Raw genomic sequence first — 13,573 nt, 5'->3', positions numbered from 1 at the left:
TGGCCATTTCAAACAGTACACAAACCCACAATCAACTCAAACAGAAACAGAGAACAATGCACTTTCAACGTTTTTGATACAACACGACCTCTTCACCCCTTTTTTACCGCCGGTTCAATTTTTATTGACTCTACGAACGATCAGCTAAGCGGTAAATTGCAGAGTAGAGGATGTACAGTAGTATACCCAATAATGATGCAGTGGAGGACAGAATCATCAAAACATCCACCTATAAATGAAGATGTGTTCAACATATCTTTTGATTTTCTGATCCTTTCTGGTTCACAGTACTAATGAGCCCTACTCCAATAGCGAGGTTTTGTTTAACGAGCTGTCCATAACTGCTGGAAGTGGTCCACCAGGTTCAGAAACTAAGAACTTTGTCGGTTTTCAGATATGTTCCAAAACACCACACAACCGCATGGGAGGGGTATTTTCGATAATATGGTGTTCTATGTGCATGATGCAAAAACGAATTATATGGGTGAAGGTAGATTAGAAATGGTTGCGAAAGACGGAATCTTAGTGAGTTAAAACACAAACACTTTTCGACTAATTTACCAAATTTATCATTAAACATGTGATAAGTTGACTATTAACAAAGTGCGCAAGTTCTGATGGCAATGAAATTCAATTAATGTATAGGAAAATGGAGGTTCAATAATAAATTCACCAAGTGATGATAAAGTTACACATATTTTAGTTCCACCTGATAAAGAATATAAAAGGATAGATTCAAACTATTCAAGTATAGTGAATATTTTTGATGACAGTTTAAAGACCGTTTATCATCATATTTCAAATGATCAATTAACCTTAATTAAAGATTGGAATATACCCAAATTAGTCGTTTATTTTGATCAACATCTTGATAGAAATAATGAGGTCATTGAGGAAAGATTTAATCAATCAGTCATTCGAAAGCTCGACAATGTAGATAGTAGTACAAGTACAGTAAAAGGAGAGGAAGGAATCGCGAGGAATGAGTATCGGCAAAGGATAATTAAGCCAATTCTAAGGTTTGATTGGATACTTGAATGTTTAGAAGTAGGGGAATTATTAGGTGAAGAACGAGATTGGGCTGGACATTTGATCAGGTATGCAGAAAAAACATTACCCTTGTAAAGAGTACTACTTATAATCGATCTTGAGCTGATTTCCGTATGTCACTATGCAGAGGTCGTGTAATCTCTCCTTCAAATCCTTATTTATCAAATCCAATGGCGATTCAACCGATTGAGATGGGTGGTCAAGGTAAATCACAAGAACATTTAGATTTCGCTCGATCACTGAGCTCGGGATCAGCAATGAGATCGCACCCCCCAATACCAACACTATCAGGCAGTTCCAAAGCATATCAGCCTAGATCAAAAGAATTTTATCTCCCACTTACAAAAATGCAATATGTCAGATTGAACAAAGCACCTCTCGTTCTGAGAGACGATCTCCAACCTAATTCTATCAAGCCCATCGCTCAGCTTAACAGTCCGTCTGCTCAAATATTGCGAGATAAAAGGAATGAAATTCCGGATTTAACTAAAAAGGTCAATCGTTGGACAAATCTTGCGAAAGCTGAAAAATCGCCTTCAGCTGTACTAGCGGAATTGAAAGAGCCTAAAAAAGTTAAATTTGTTGATGTCGAGCCGAAGTGTATATCAGTAACGGCGGAACGGGAACCTGTAGGGACGATCCACACTTTGTATCAATCGCAAACATCACAACCGCGCAGAGGTGTTCAACAAACTCATGAAGCGGGAGATGCCAAAGTCGCGTTATCAAGAGAAGAACCAAAGCCTATTCAAACGAGAAAGCAGATAGAAGCGCATTACACCCCATATACACCCATAAAACCTAGAACCTCAGCCAGTCTTGTGGCTAAACCAGAGATCAGCAAGAAGAGAATTAGTCCGTCAGTGCCGGGTGATCCTAGACATGCAGCGAAACGGCTCAAGGTGGATATATCGACGGGAAAGGTGGATAGTAGCTCAAGGGTTAGTGTTGCAGATGAGAAATCGTGAGTCTATATTATCACCGAGGCATCATGAGAGAATGCTGACATAAGACATCCAAATGCAATGCGGCAGTCAAGCGAAACTAGAGCGGAAGCCAATTTTACCGCTCTCACATCCTGATATCAAGCCCGCTCTAGCATCAAAATCTAATAGCAATACAAGTCCAATAAAGGCGGTGAGTCTACCTCCATTATGACCCACGATTCAGCCACCATGGAATTCGCTTACACCTCGAACTGTAGGGAAACGATCTCCAAGCGGTCAACGACGATAAATCAAGGAAGTCTTCCATTGTAACCAACAATACTTGTCCTGGAACGCTGAGTCTAGGTCAAGTAAACAAAGTATTCCTTGATAGAGGTAGACATATGACATTTCATGTTCATGAAAACCACTTCACAACTGAATTTTGTATCAAGGTTAGTTAGTGATTTCATCTAGGGCGTCCTATACCAGTTTGTAACTTGAAAAAGAGGTGTACACTAATTGTGACTGTCTTTTTTGATATATTAGACTAGTGGAGGAATTCTAATTCCAATTGAATATGCTCAAACCATTATTTTCCCAAGACATGGATCACCTAATTCCAGGGTAACACTGAATGAGGTTGAATCTTCAATTATGGATCAAGTGTGAAAATAGAGGTGGATGGCAATTGGTATTATCATCTGAATATATTGAAGATTGTTTAAAATTACAATGTTTATTACCGGAAGATAAATACATAATAATCAAACAATCATCGTCACCTGCAGTCATGGTAGAACCACCTTTAACAAAAATGGACTCCAAGGAAGAGATTAACTCAATTGCTGAATATCAAGAGAAAAAAATCGAAAATAAGGAGGATATCGATCACGATGATGATGATGATGACGATGATGATGATAGTATAATATTCATAAAGGAAATTAAACCTGTAAAAGTGAAAAAGCAAATAAGAAGAATCGATTCCCCAGAACCTGAAAAACCAAGAGTTATATCTATCAAGGATCGTCTACCTATTGTGCCTCAAGCAAGATCAACGTCTTCTTCACAGCGTGCAACTGAACTGAAAAAGATAACAAAGATAAGTCATGAAACGAAAGGATTAAAATCCATCTTGAGCGATTCATCAATATCAAACACGATACTACCAAAACCCATACAATCGTCAAAAATCAGTGATGTAAGTTTTACAAATCGCAATAATCATATCTTGTAGTACTGATTAACAATGATGTTAGCCTGTCAACAAATTGTTAAAATCTTCCACCACATCACCATCTTCATCGTTACCATTGATATCATCATCACCATCATCTCGAACTTCTAAACAGGTGAAAGAAACTGATAATTTAGTGACTATCCTAGTAGAAGAAATGAAGGATTGGAATCCTAAGAAATGTATAAGAAGTAAATTTTTGAGAGAATTGGATATCAAAGTAAGTAACTTGTGATTTTTTTTCCTTTAACCTATACATACAAATTTCTATGTGATTTTGTCATTTGGTAAACTGTGATGAAATGTGTGCCAATTCCCTGGTAGTACCAAGGAGTATTGTTCGCTTACATGAGAAATTGTTTGTTTTCCCTTTTTTTTTTTTTTTTCTTTCGTTGATATACTATTAGCGTCCGGAAAGAAAATGGGTGGAATTCTTCTATAGACATCGTTCAAAGATATTAGATAAATTCAAAGAATCAAATTATGTTTATCCAGATCAAAATGAATTGATCTCAGAAAGAGGAGGAGTTGGAGAAGAAATGGAAATTGATGAGTTAGAAAGTGATGATGATGATGAAGGTTGTTCATACAAACCTTGATTTTTACTCTTGTAATTTATAATCGGAAACATTTTTACTTCATTTAGCTGAGGGCATAGGGCAATTTTACAGAAGTGCGATGTAACAATGCTGTGTCATGTACTGTACAACTACTACATAATCACATATTCACCTTGAACACGAAGCTACTGTACAAATACAAATTCAATATCTCAAAAAGTCAACTCCCACTCTTCGTCAGATGGGATTTCTGGTCCAAGTGCCAATACTACAGGTTGACCTCCTACCCATCTCGATTTCGCTTGTCCCTCGTTCATATCCTCAAGCGAGATCTTGAGATCTTCACCTGGACCTCTTTTCTTAGTGAGCTTCCGACTAGTGTGTGCTCCTCCATCATGTTCTAAATCCATGTCCGCTTCTGTTTTTTGATTATCAAGCTTTTCGTCTTGATATCTTTCAGCTTGATCTAATAAATGTTTGATATGTTTACGATATTTACTGTAAAATGATCTCCAATTGCGATAAGGTATCTGATATTTTCAGTTTTTGATCAGGTTAATAAGTACTGCACATTTAGGTCTAGCACATCACGACTTACCTCGACTTCCATACTTTTCAATATACTCGACTTCCATACTTTTCAATATATCTTCAGCCTGCATATTTCCTTTACTATCTTGTAGCCTTTTGGAAGTCAAACGTATATCTTGTCTTATACGATCTCGTTTCATTTTCCTACCTTGCTGTATGGCTTTTTCGTCCGATTCATGCTGTTGCAACGAAAACATAGGTTGGATGATTGGATGATCAGCTTTCCAATGTCCATTACAAAGTCTCGCATTTGGGTGAATGAAAGGAAAGTAACAATCGATAACGCTTACCCTTTTTCTATCTGCTTGTACAGCAGCTTCCCTTTGAGCCGATAACATGGATAAATCACCTTCTAACTGTATGGAATACCAATCTTTAGGTAATAGTCTCTTTGCAGATATAGATCCTGATATCCACATTGATGAAAGTACTTCTTGAGATCTTTCAAACGCTTGATTAAGTAACAGATGTTCTTCAGCAGATCTTGGTGTCCGATTGATATACTTTGATTTTCGGGGAAACAAAATTATATCGGATTTTTGAGTGTCTTTCATTGATATACCACCGTGTTTCTACCCAATAATCTCAACAAATCAGCGCATGTCTCACAATATACGAAGGTTAGTTGAGACAAAATGGGTAAATATGTAATATCGTAACTAACTTACCTTGATCTGTTGTATTAGACTTTGAGTCAACCCATAAGTATACAGTCTTAAAGGTTGATCTGTTGTAGTGTTGTAAAATAACCTTTCCATATTTTGTACAGGTATATCCTGCTGCACTACAGGCTATTCAGTGTCATAATTCGACAAATCAGCAAAGAATCCCTTGAAAGCGAGGAATCATGTATCGTAAAGGATGATATGTCGTAAAGAATGATGTATAGTAAATAGTGACAAATTGACTTACGGTCTCATCAATGTCCATGACCTTGTCCACATCTACGTTGATATCTTTGTCTACCTCACATTCCCAATCAGAATCGAAAATGGATCCAAAATCTGAAAAAGTATCATCTAATATCTCCACCGGCATCGAACCTTCGCCTTCGCCAATATCAACTTGGTCTTTCTTCGTCTGACTGTCCGCATTAATCTCGTCCACATGGTTAGGATAGACATCAACTTCCAAGGAGACTCCGCCTATTGAAGTCAAGCTTGAAGTAATCTCCTGACTTGATAGTTTATCGTGGTCGGCTTTTTCATCTATGATTCTTAACTCTTGTAGACTTCCCGTTGGCGGTGGTGGTGGTGGCGATGGTGGCGATGATGATGATGACTTGATAGCTTGGCCATGGAGCAAGACACCAAAACATCTTAATATCTCCTGAGTATGAGACAACGTTTCCAGTAATTCAGTATTTCGATCATTCTCTTTGTTGGATTTGATATACCTTGACAAATGCTGTATATCGTCAGCTTGAGGTTGAGGTTGAGGTTGAGGTTGATGGGAAGCTGAGGGAGTTGTAGGTGTTTTGACTTCATTTGTAGGTTTGCTAGTCGAGGGTGAAAGTGAACATGACGAAAGTTCGTGTTCTATTCCTGTCTGTAAATTTGGTGTACTTGTATCAATTAGTGGAATATTCGTAGGATTTAGTGGATCCTGATTGTTGTCAAGATTGATTGTTTCAGTAGCATTGGATGTATTGTCAATCTTCGTTACTTTTTGAGGAGGTTTATCTTGAACTGGATCGGGATTAAATAGAGGTAAAGAAGGTGTACTACATTGTTAACAAGATAAAAAACATGAGTAAATAAGTTTATTACTGACAAACCCAAGCTTACATAAAGCGTAAGTGTCAAATATGTTAATGAAAGATAATGTATAATAATTGTACTTACCCCAGAATTCTACATCCCATCCAATTTGAGTCTTCACCTAAAAGCAAGTTCCACCTTATACAATGATCTAACCAATCTGAATTTAGGATGATAGTCCTTTTATCGGTCTGTTCATATAATATCCTTAAATCATTCTCCAATAAAGAAAGTTGTTGTTGTTTTTGGTGATTAATCAAGATGAAATCGATATTTGGATTACTTAATTCTTGTATTATCGTACCACTATTTGACTGCAAAAATATCGATTTATTTGAGCTTACAGTATCTTTTTGAAATGTCATATTTTCAAACAAAAAAACTCACAATTATATTCCTACTTTATGTCATTAATCTTCGTCCGAATTCGATACGAATATGATGGATCTGTTATCGTTGGCGGATCAAATGGTGTAAAGATGTGGAATTTATAGTCCTTGAATAAAATCGATGATTGAGGATATACATTTTGATTAGACCTGATCATTTTCTCGAAGAAAAGAAACAATATATATATATTATGCCTTGATGACTGATCACTTGTATGGTATCGCTGGTCTTGCGTCAATGAATTCCAAGATATGAAGCTAAAATATAATATATTAACAATAAGTGAAACAACACAGTAAAAGAATAGTGTCTCGACAGTTAGTTGTTCTATAAAAATTCAATGGAATTGATAGACATGTGATTTGCATTTTGATGGTAAAATCAAATTTTGTAGTATTCAGATGCCTTTGAAACGATTAGATTAACGATCAATGCGCCGTAAGCACACACACACACACACACACACACTAAGAAAGTGCGGATCATTTTATTCCTTAGATATACCTTACCAGCGATCAATGCGTTCGGGCAATGTGAATCTCGATTGGTTGTGATGATCTGTATCTTAGAAAGCATTTGATTTTTTGCATATCATTCCTATATACTACTATAACTATAAATCCATTATTATCATTCAAGTCAAATATTTAATTTACATCATTGATTGATTCACCTACCATACTAGTAAACCCGAAGTTATTATGCAGCAAGCATTTCTCATCTATATTCAGATCATTATATTAAACTACCTTGGCCACCTGTATTACCTGCACCACCTGCCATTTGTCCATTATTTTGACCAAACATACCAAATTGATTCATTCCTCCTTGTTGCTGTTGTTGTTGAGGCATACCTTGTTGACCTGAGAAAGGTGAATTGCCAAATGCGTTACCGAAAGCACCTGTATTTTGGGTATTTAAACCACCAAAGGTAGATTGTCTAAAAGGATTTGGTGCACCAGTCATTTGAGGACTTAAACTCTGTTGTTGGAAACCTCCTGTGGAATTACTATTCAGGGAAGAGGAAGTCGTAAATGGATATCCTGTAGATTGACTTTGTAATCCATTACTAGGGTTACCGGCGCCAGGCGATTTAGTCGGAGTACCAGTAGGTTCTGGTATAGTAGGTAGTGATTCCAATAATTGTGAACCGAATGAACTTGTAGGTTTAAATGGTTTGATTGTACTACCTCCATAACCCGTTGGTTGAGGTTGCAGGAATCCACTTGACCCCGTAGTACCAGTAGCTTGAGAGGATATTGATGTTATACCAGTAGGTTGTGAGGATATTGAAGAGCCAAATTGTGATAATGGATTTGTGGTATTGGACGAAGGTGATGAAGCACCATTGTTCACGCCTAATGAGCCAAATTGTGATAAGAAGTCATTACCGCTATTGGTATTTTGATTCGATTTCGATCCATCATATGTGAAGGCTGATGCAATATCTGACATTGCTGATCCACCATTACTCTGATTCTGTTGTTGTTGTGGTTGTTGTGACTGTTGTGGTTGTTGACCATTCGATTGACCCCAAGGTGAATTTGCGTTGAGTGGATGTCGATTCATACTTCCCATTAATAACTCGTTCATGGTTTGACCTTTGGGTATTTGCGGGACAGGTGGTGGAACACCTCCAGCGGGCGCGAAGGGGTTTTTGGAACCGGTGACTTGAGCTGTAAGTGGTTTAGGTTCTGAAGGGTTTGTACCAATTACGGGTGTTGAGCCGGGTCTTTGTATTTGTCCAAATCCATTGACACCGCTATTGCCACCACCGCCAAATGCATTTGATGCGGATCCAGTGGGTTGACTGTTCAATTGGTGATTACCAAATGGCGAGGCAGGTTGAGACATCGCTCCACTTGGTCCTGCCATTGATGTATTGAGCATCATACTTTGTCTGAAAGGATTTGCACCTGTAGCTTGAGGTTGTAGGAAACCGGTTTGCTGAGGCATCTGTGGTTGGGGTTGCATGAATCCCGTTTGCTGGGGCTGCATGAATGGTTGGCCGGTCGATTGACCGAATAAAGATTGTCCTTGACCACCTCCACCAAATGCCATTGCACCTGTTTGCTGAGGCTGCATGAAAGGTTGTTGTTGTTGAATTGGTTGTTGCATAGGAAATCCAGTCATTTGGGGTTGCATGAAACCGGTTTTTTGAGGCATCATCATCGATTGTCGGAAAGGGTTGAATTGCTGACCATTGATGGACATTTGATTATAATTCATCCTGCATATAGATCATCAGCTACATTGTCGTAGTTCTCGAAAGGAATCAGCTTACTGTTGAGCGGGACCACCAAACATAGTAGGTTGCTGTTCAGTCTGTATACTATCGAAGAAATCTTGGATCTTCTGAGATGCACCTGGAGGAGCAGAAGCTGGTGGAGGTGAAGATGGCGGAGCCGCTGGGGCAGATGAAGAGGATGCTGCGGGTTTGCTTTCTTTTGCAGGAGAAGGGTTACGTGCTGCATTGTATATCAGTACGCCATTTTGCTTTGATACAACCAATACGTGACTTACCTGCAGGAGATGGGTCTCTTGCCGAACTGCCACCCTCGACTACTCCTAAACTCTTCTTATACTCTAATCTGTTGTTCTCAAAGTTTGGATCATTCAAGTATTCTTCCAAAGCTTTTACTAATCCGGTTGGAGCATGTTTGAGGTTAGGTACGGGTACGTTGACGACGTGATTTAACTTTCTCGCTACACCGAGGTAATCTACTACGCGGTCGGTTTGCTTGATAAAGGATTTGTATATGTCAAATGATTCGGTTGCATCGATTTTTGACATCTCGAAATAGTGTTCTGCGAGCCAAAGTCAGCTTAAAAACTCAAATCAGTAAATGAGAATGAAAGTGTAAGCTTACCAAGAATATTACAGACTCCCTCATTACCGGCTTGGAACAAAATCAATAAATCCTTGACCAACATTCTAAATGCTAAAACCGTATTTTCGTCTCGAAGATCATCATCGTAAAACTGATTGTAGATGTCGTTAGCTAGTTGTATATAGTCGCACATACTACGTGAATGTTCTGAAGATTGTGATAAAGCAGAACCAACTCACTCTACATTGTATTAAACTATCCAAAATCCTTTGGATGTGTTTGACTTCTCTCAATAAACCTTTATCTACTGATAAATGCCTCAATTTTCTAGCTTTTGCTGTTCATACGAAGACATGATTCTTAGCTGTTATTTCTGCGTCAATACGAGAGGTACAATAGCTCACAATTTGCTGATAATCCATCACTTTTCCTATTTGATTCAGTTTGTAGACTGACTAAATCATGTTTTATTTCCTTGAAGCTCTTTATTCTAGAATCTAAATATGTTGCATATGCTGACATACTTGCAGGAGGTTGGAATCCTATATCGATATCATAAATATCATAGTATATCAGTTACCGTCCTTGTCTCCTCCAATAACCGCTTGAGAATATTGATTGACAGATTTGGCGTTTAAGACTAACCTTCCCAATTCTGACCGTGAACATTCCTTAATTTCAGTACATCTTGACTCGATAATACTCTTAAAAAAGAATCTGTTGATCCTGATCTCATCATTTGATGTATTGTTAATAAAGCTTTGAATACCACCTAAGTAGAAGATTCGTGATTCATATCAGCAAGTGGAATTCGTGTACAATGAATGATATAATTTGTAGTGTACTTACCACTCCATTAGCCTCCCTCAACCGAAGAGAAAGCGATCTAACGATATCTTGTAGTGATCCATCCTCTGAAAACGTCGCTGCTATTAATACCCTATGAATCACAGCATTGTCAACGTTCTGTACTTTGTGCTTTCTTGAGATATATACAATGAGTGTATGTATATACCGTTAGAAAGCAGGTAGATATGAGGAAATAACATACTCTATATACTGTTAAAAGAAAATAGGTTGGTCAGTCTAAGCTCTAATCGATTATCCATCTTAAAGGTTGGCTCCCCAGAACGCAATAATGATAGGTGAAAAGTTTACTCACTTTCGCTTTAGGTGGTGCATTCTTAGGCTTACAAGCCAATTTCACTATCTTATCTAAATTATGCGACATCCTGAAGAATTCTCTTTTAGGATATCCCAAGGGTTATGAATTACTGCTGAATACGATTTTCTGCAGCGAATGTTTCGAGTCGAATATCTCTTATGCTTGACTTGCAGTATTACAAGAAAGGGTTGCAGCGTCACTTATTAATGATGGATTCTGCACCGCCGTGTTGAGGATGTGTTTGAGGAACACGCAGAAAATTGGGATTGATGTGATTGAAGCGGTATCAAGTGACGTCGGCCCGGTATGTGTATAGTGGTTATCCTTTATATCCAATTGACTCTTTTGTAATATAGTGGATGTGGGATTATTTCAAGCTGTGAGGAGATGTAGCTGAAGTTGAGACAACGGTACGTCTCTTGAGTAAAAGATTGGATGATTGAGGATGTTCTGTTGTTGATACATAGGTGAATGAGGCTGAGAGGGGGATGAGGGATGAGGATGTCATAGCGCTCATGTTCAAGTATGTCCAGTATGGTGTGTGGTGCTAATTATGGTATGGTGCATATAAAGGGCAGGAACTGAGCGAAAGCAGTAAAGAGGCTTTTAAGGGTAATCATAAAGGGGTATTACGTATAACCAGGATGATGATCATCACCCTGCTTGTGGAGATTCGATTGATCTCCGTTCAGGTGCAATGGTAACCTCCACTTGGAATGTGTTATCGAGCATGCATCAACTTGAGATTACCTCAACTACAATCATCAATCATCATTGCCATTGCGATATCATCAATTTGAGCTTTCTTTCCTTATTCCAGTTGCAAGATCACCGTTAACCCTAGAAGAGGGAGTAGCTACAATATGAACACAGAAAATGACATTAGCAATCAGCTATCAACGATAGCTTCTATATCGTAAGCTTTTGTTGACAGTCCAGGGATCAAAAACGATCAAAGTAACTGATGTTCAGCTTATCTTATTTAACCAGTAATCAGAAAGAACGTATACAGTCTTACCTCTCACTACTTTCTTCCTTACTCAGCTCAAGCGACCATCCTTCTACTGATAAGCTAATAACATTTGGTAAACATTTTACAAATTCAACTACTATACCTATGGTAGTTGGAAGAAGAGTATTAGGTTTATATGTCATATCATTATGTTCAGGTACATCAATGGAGAAAAAGGGAACTGCATCAATAAGTTTAGATGAAGAAGGTATAAATGATAAATCAAGATACGAAGATTTAGGTACACAAGCTTTTAAAGGTGAAAAAGGTGAAGAAATAAGAAGAGATGTAGTTGAAGGTGTTTTGTCTGGTGGTGGTTTAAGTGGTTGGTGTGATGAACAAGTAAGCTTTATTGGTACAGCTGTACAATGTACACCTCGAAGCTTATGGATCGATATTCAATAGACGACAGTACTTAGACATCTTCATTCTCATCTTCTGCAATTGGAAGAAGATTGGCTTGGTGCTGCTAGAGCTTTGATGCAGATTCCTTTAGAAGGAACGTCGAGGTAAGTTCAACGTCAAATGTTTTGCGTGGTGAGTACTCGAGCTGACGGTATCTGATCCAATCCAGGCTGATCTCTGACGAAGAGAAGTTAGCAGTGTATATTAAGATAGTACGGTTGCTTCTCGAGGTAAGCTTTCTCTATCTTCGAAGTGATATGTAAGCTGACTCTTGGACCTCAAACAGTGCGGTGAATGGGGACAAGCTCAGACTTATTTCTCAAGAGCATCCTTATTGATACATGTTACCAAAGACAAAGAAACCAATTTATCTTATAGACTGTCTCAAGTAAGCTTTACCCCCATTGACAGGATATAAGCTTACGCCTTGCATCACAGGCTCGATTATTTGATTTCTCAGCAAGGTTCAATGAAGCTGCACAACGTTATCATGAGGTGTCCTTCGATAGTGCTATAGCTGAAGAAGATAGGTTACAGATGCTGTGAGCTGTCTCGAACGAGCTACCTTGACATACAGCTGACAATCAGACGGTTTCTCTTCTGTAGTAAAGCTGCAGTAACGACATCAATACTTGCTCCAGCGGGACCACAACGCTCACGAGTTCTTGCATCTCTGAATAGAGATGATAGAGTACATACCTCTTTATCACCTTCTTTAGCTACAATGTTGAGAAAAATGCTATTAGAATATATTGTTAGAGCAGAAGAAGTGAAGGAATTTGAAGCTGGTTTAGAAGAACATCAAAGAGCTAAAGTTGAGGGTGGTGGTACTGTACTAGAAAGAGCTGTGAGAGAACACAATGTTGGTGCTTGTGGTAAGGTGAGCGAGAACTCGCAATAATAGTTGATGCTCGCGTTAGTAGAATATTTCCTTGCTGATATAGGTATGACGAAATAGGTATATGACAATATCAGCTTTGAAGCGCTTGGAAATATCCTTAACTTAGATCCGGATTCAGCTGAGAATACCGCTAGAAGGTGAGCTTTTGGTGTTGTATAAAGCCCCTAAGCTGACGTATATTACCGTCATATAGAATGATCGAACAAGGACGGTAAGCTGGGTCTGTCCCTAAATATTTTGTGAAGTAATAACTAATCGAGAACGATTTTATCAGACTTCGAGCATGGATAGATCAACCATTACAATTACTCTATTTCGAATCCAGATCATCTCATGATACAGATGCTGAAGCTCAAGGTACAGCAGGTGGATTAGGTATTGAAAACAAAGAGAAAGATGTTGAACCTAGATTATGGAGTGAAAGGTGGGATGATCGAATTAGAGAAACAAGTATCAAGGTGGGTTCAGCTATCTTCAGTTCTCATAAGGTGATGAAAAAAGCTGATATAGGTCATTATATTTCTTAGGTAGAAGCTCTCGCAGAACAGATTCAACAGAAAGGTTTAATACCTGCTGTTCCTGCTGCTTGATCATATTCAACATAAACTGTTCGTCGCCGGTACCGGCCTCTCAAAGCGCACAATAACGAAAAGGAAGAAGGCCACATCAGTGGATAGTATATCATGTATGTATATAGCTATAATGCATTTTCACGTTATTTATGATCAGTCTTCATCAGTCG

The 13,573-nt window shown here is 38.4% G+C and overlaps 5 protein-coding genes across 5 annotated transcripts; 3 read left to right on the top strand and 2 right to left on the bottom strand.

The window, feature by feature from the left end:
- Positions 1-444: 444 nt before the first annotated feature.
- On the top strand, positions 445-2,648 carry L201_006959 (uncharacterized protein; the record flags this gene model as incomplete). Its single annotated transcript, XM_066222670.1, has 6 exons — positions 445-525; positions 646-1,097; positions 1,178-2,014; positions 2,085-2,187; positions 2,255-2,431; positions 2,526-2,648. The coding sequence occupies 6 exons, from the start codon at positions 445-447 to the stop codon at positions 2,646-2,648; spliced, it is 1,773 nt and encodes a 590-aa protein (XP_066078767.1).
- A 121-nt stretch (positions 2,649-2,769) lies between these two features.
- On the top strand, positions 2,770-3,815 carry L201_006958 (uncharacterized protein; the record flags this gene model as incomplete). Its single annotated transcript, XM_066222669.1, has 3 exons — positions 2,770-3,180; positions 3,239-3,436; positions 3,624-3,815. 3 exons carry the CDS (start codon positions 2,770-2,772, stop codon positions 3,813-3,815), a joined length of 801 nt encoding a protein of 266 aa, XP_066078766.1.
- A 173-nt stretch (positions 3,816-3,988) lies between these two features.
- Positions 3,989-6,492, bottom strand: L201_006957 (uncharacterized protein; the record flags this gene model as incomplete). The annotated part of the gene is made up of 6 exons (XM_066222668.1): positions 3,989-4,242; positions 4,375-4,546; positions 4,658-4,939; positions 5,036-5,158; positions 5,280-6,090; positions 6,212-6,492. 6 exons carry the CDS (start codon positions 6,490-6,492, stop codon positions 3,989-3,991), a joined length of 1,923 nt encoding a protein of 640 aa, XP_066078765.1.
- Positions 6,493-7,252: 760 nt separating this feature from the next.
- On the bottom strand, positions 7,253-10,579 carry L201_006956 (uncharacterized protein; the record flags this gene model as incomplete). The annotated part of the gene is made up of 10 exons (XM_066222667.1): positions 7,253-8,747; positions 8,802-8,985; positions 9,041-9,325; positions 9,388-9,499; positions 9,588-9,685; positions 9,753-9,890; positions 9,994-10,120; positions 10,198-10,288; positions 10,400-10,407; positions 10,511-10,579. 10 exons carry the CDS (start codon positions 10,577-10,579, stop codon positions 7,253-7,255), a joined length of 2,607 nt encoding a protein of 868 aa, XP_066078764.1.
- A 797-nt stretch (positions 10,580-11,376) lies between these two features.
- Positions 11,377-13,421, top strand: L201_006955 (uncharacterized protein; the record flags this gene model as incomplete). Its single annotated transcript, XM_066222666.1, has 11 exons — positions 11,377-11,429; positions 11,504-11,867; positions 11,931-12,034; positions 12,100-12,160; positions 12,217-12,318; positions 12,369-12,472; positions 12,537-12,810; positions 12,889-12,968; positions 13,025-13,042; positions 13,106-13,289; positions 13,359-13,421. 11 exons carry the CDS (start codon positions 11,377-11,379, stop codon positions 13,419-13,421), a joined length of 1,407 nt encoding a protein of 468 aa, XP_066078763.1.
- Positions 13,422-13,573: the final 152 nt, after the last annotated feature.

Source organism: Kwoniella dendrophila, chromosome 9 (assembly GCF_036810415.1).
Source record: "Kwoniella dendrophila CBS 6074 chromosome 9, complete sequence".
Classification (NCBI taxonomy): domain Eukaryota; kingdom Fungi; phylum Basidiomycota; class Tremellomycetes; order Tremellales; family Cryptococcaceae; genus Kwoniella; species Kwoniella dendrophila.
The sequence above is the reverse complement of the archived record's forward strand: the minus strand, read 5'-3'. Positions and strand labels throughout refer to the sequence as shown.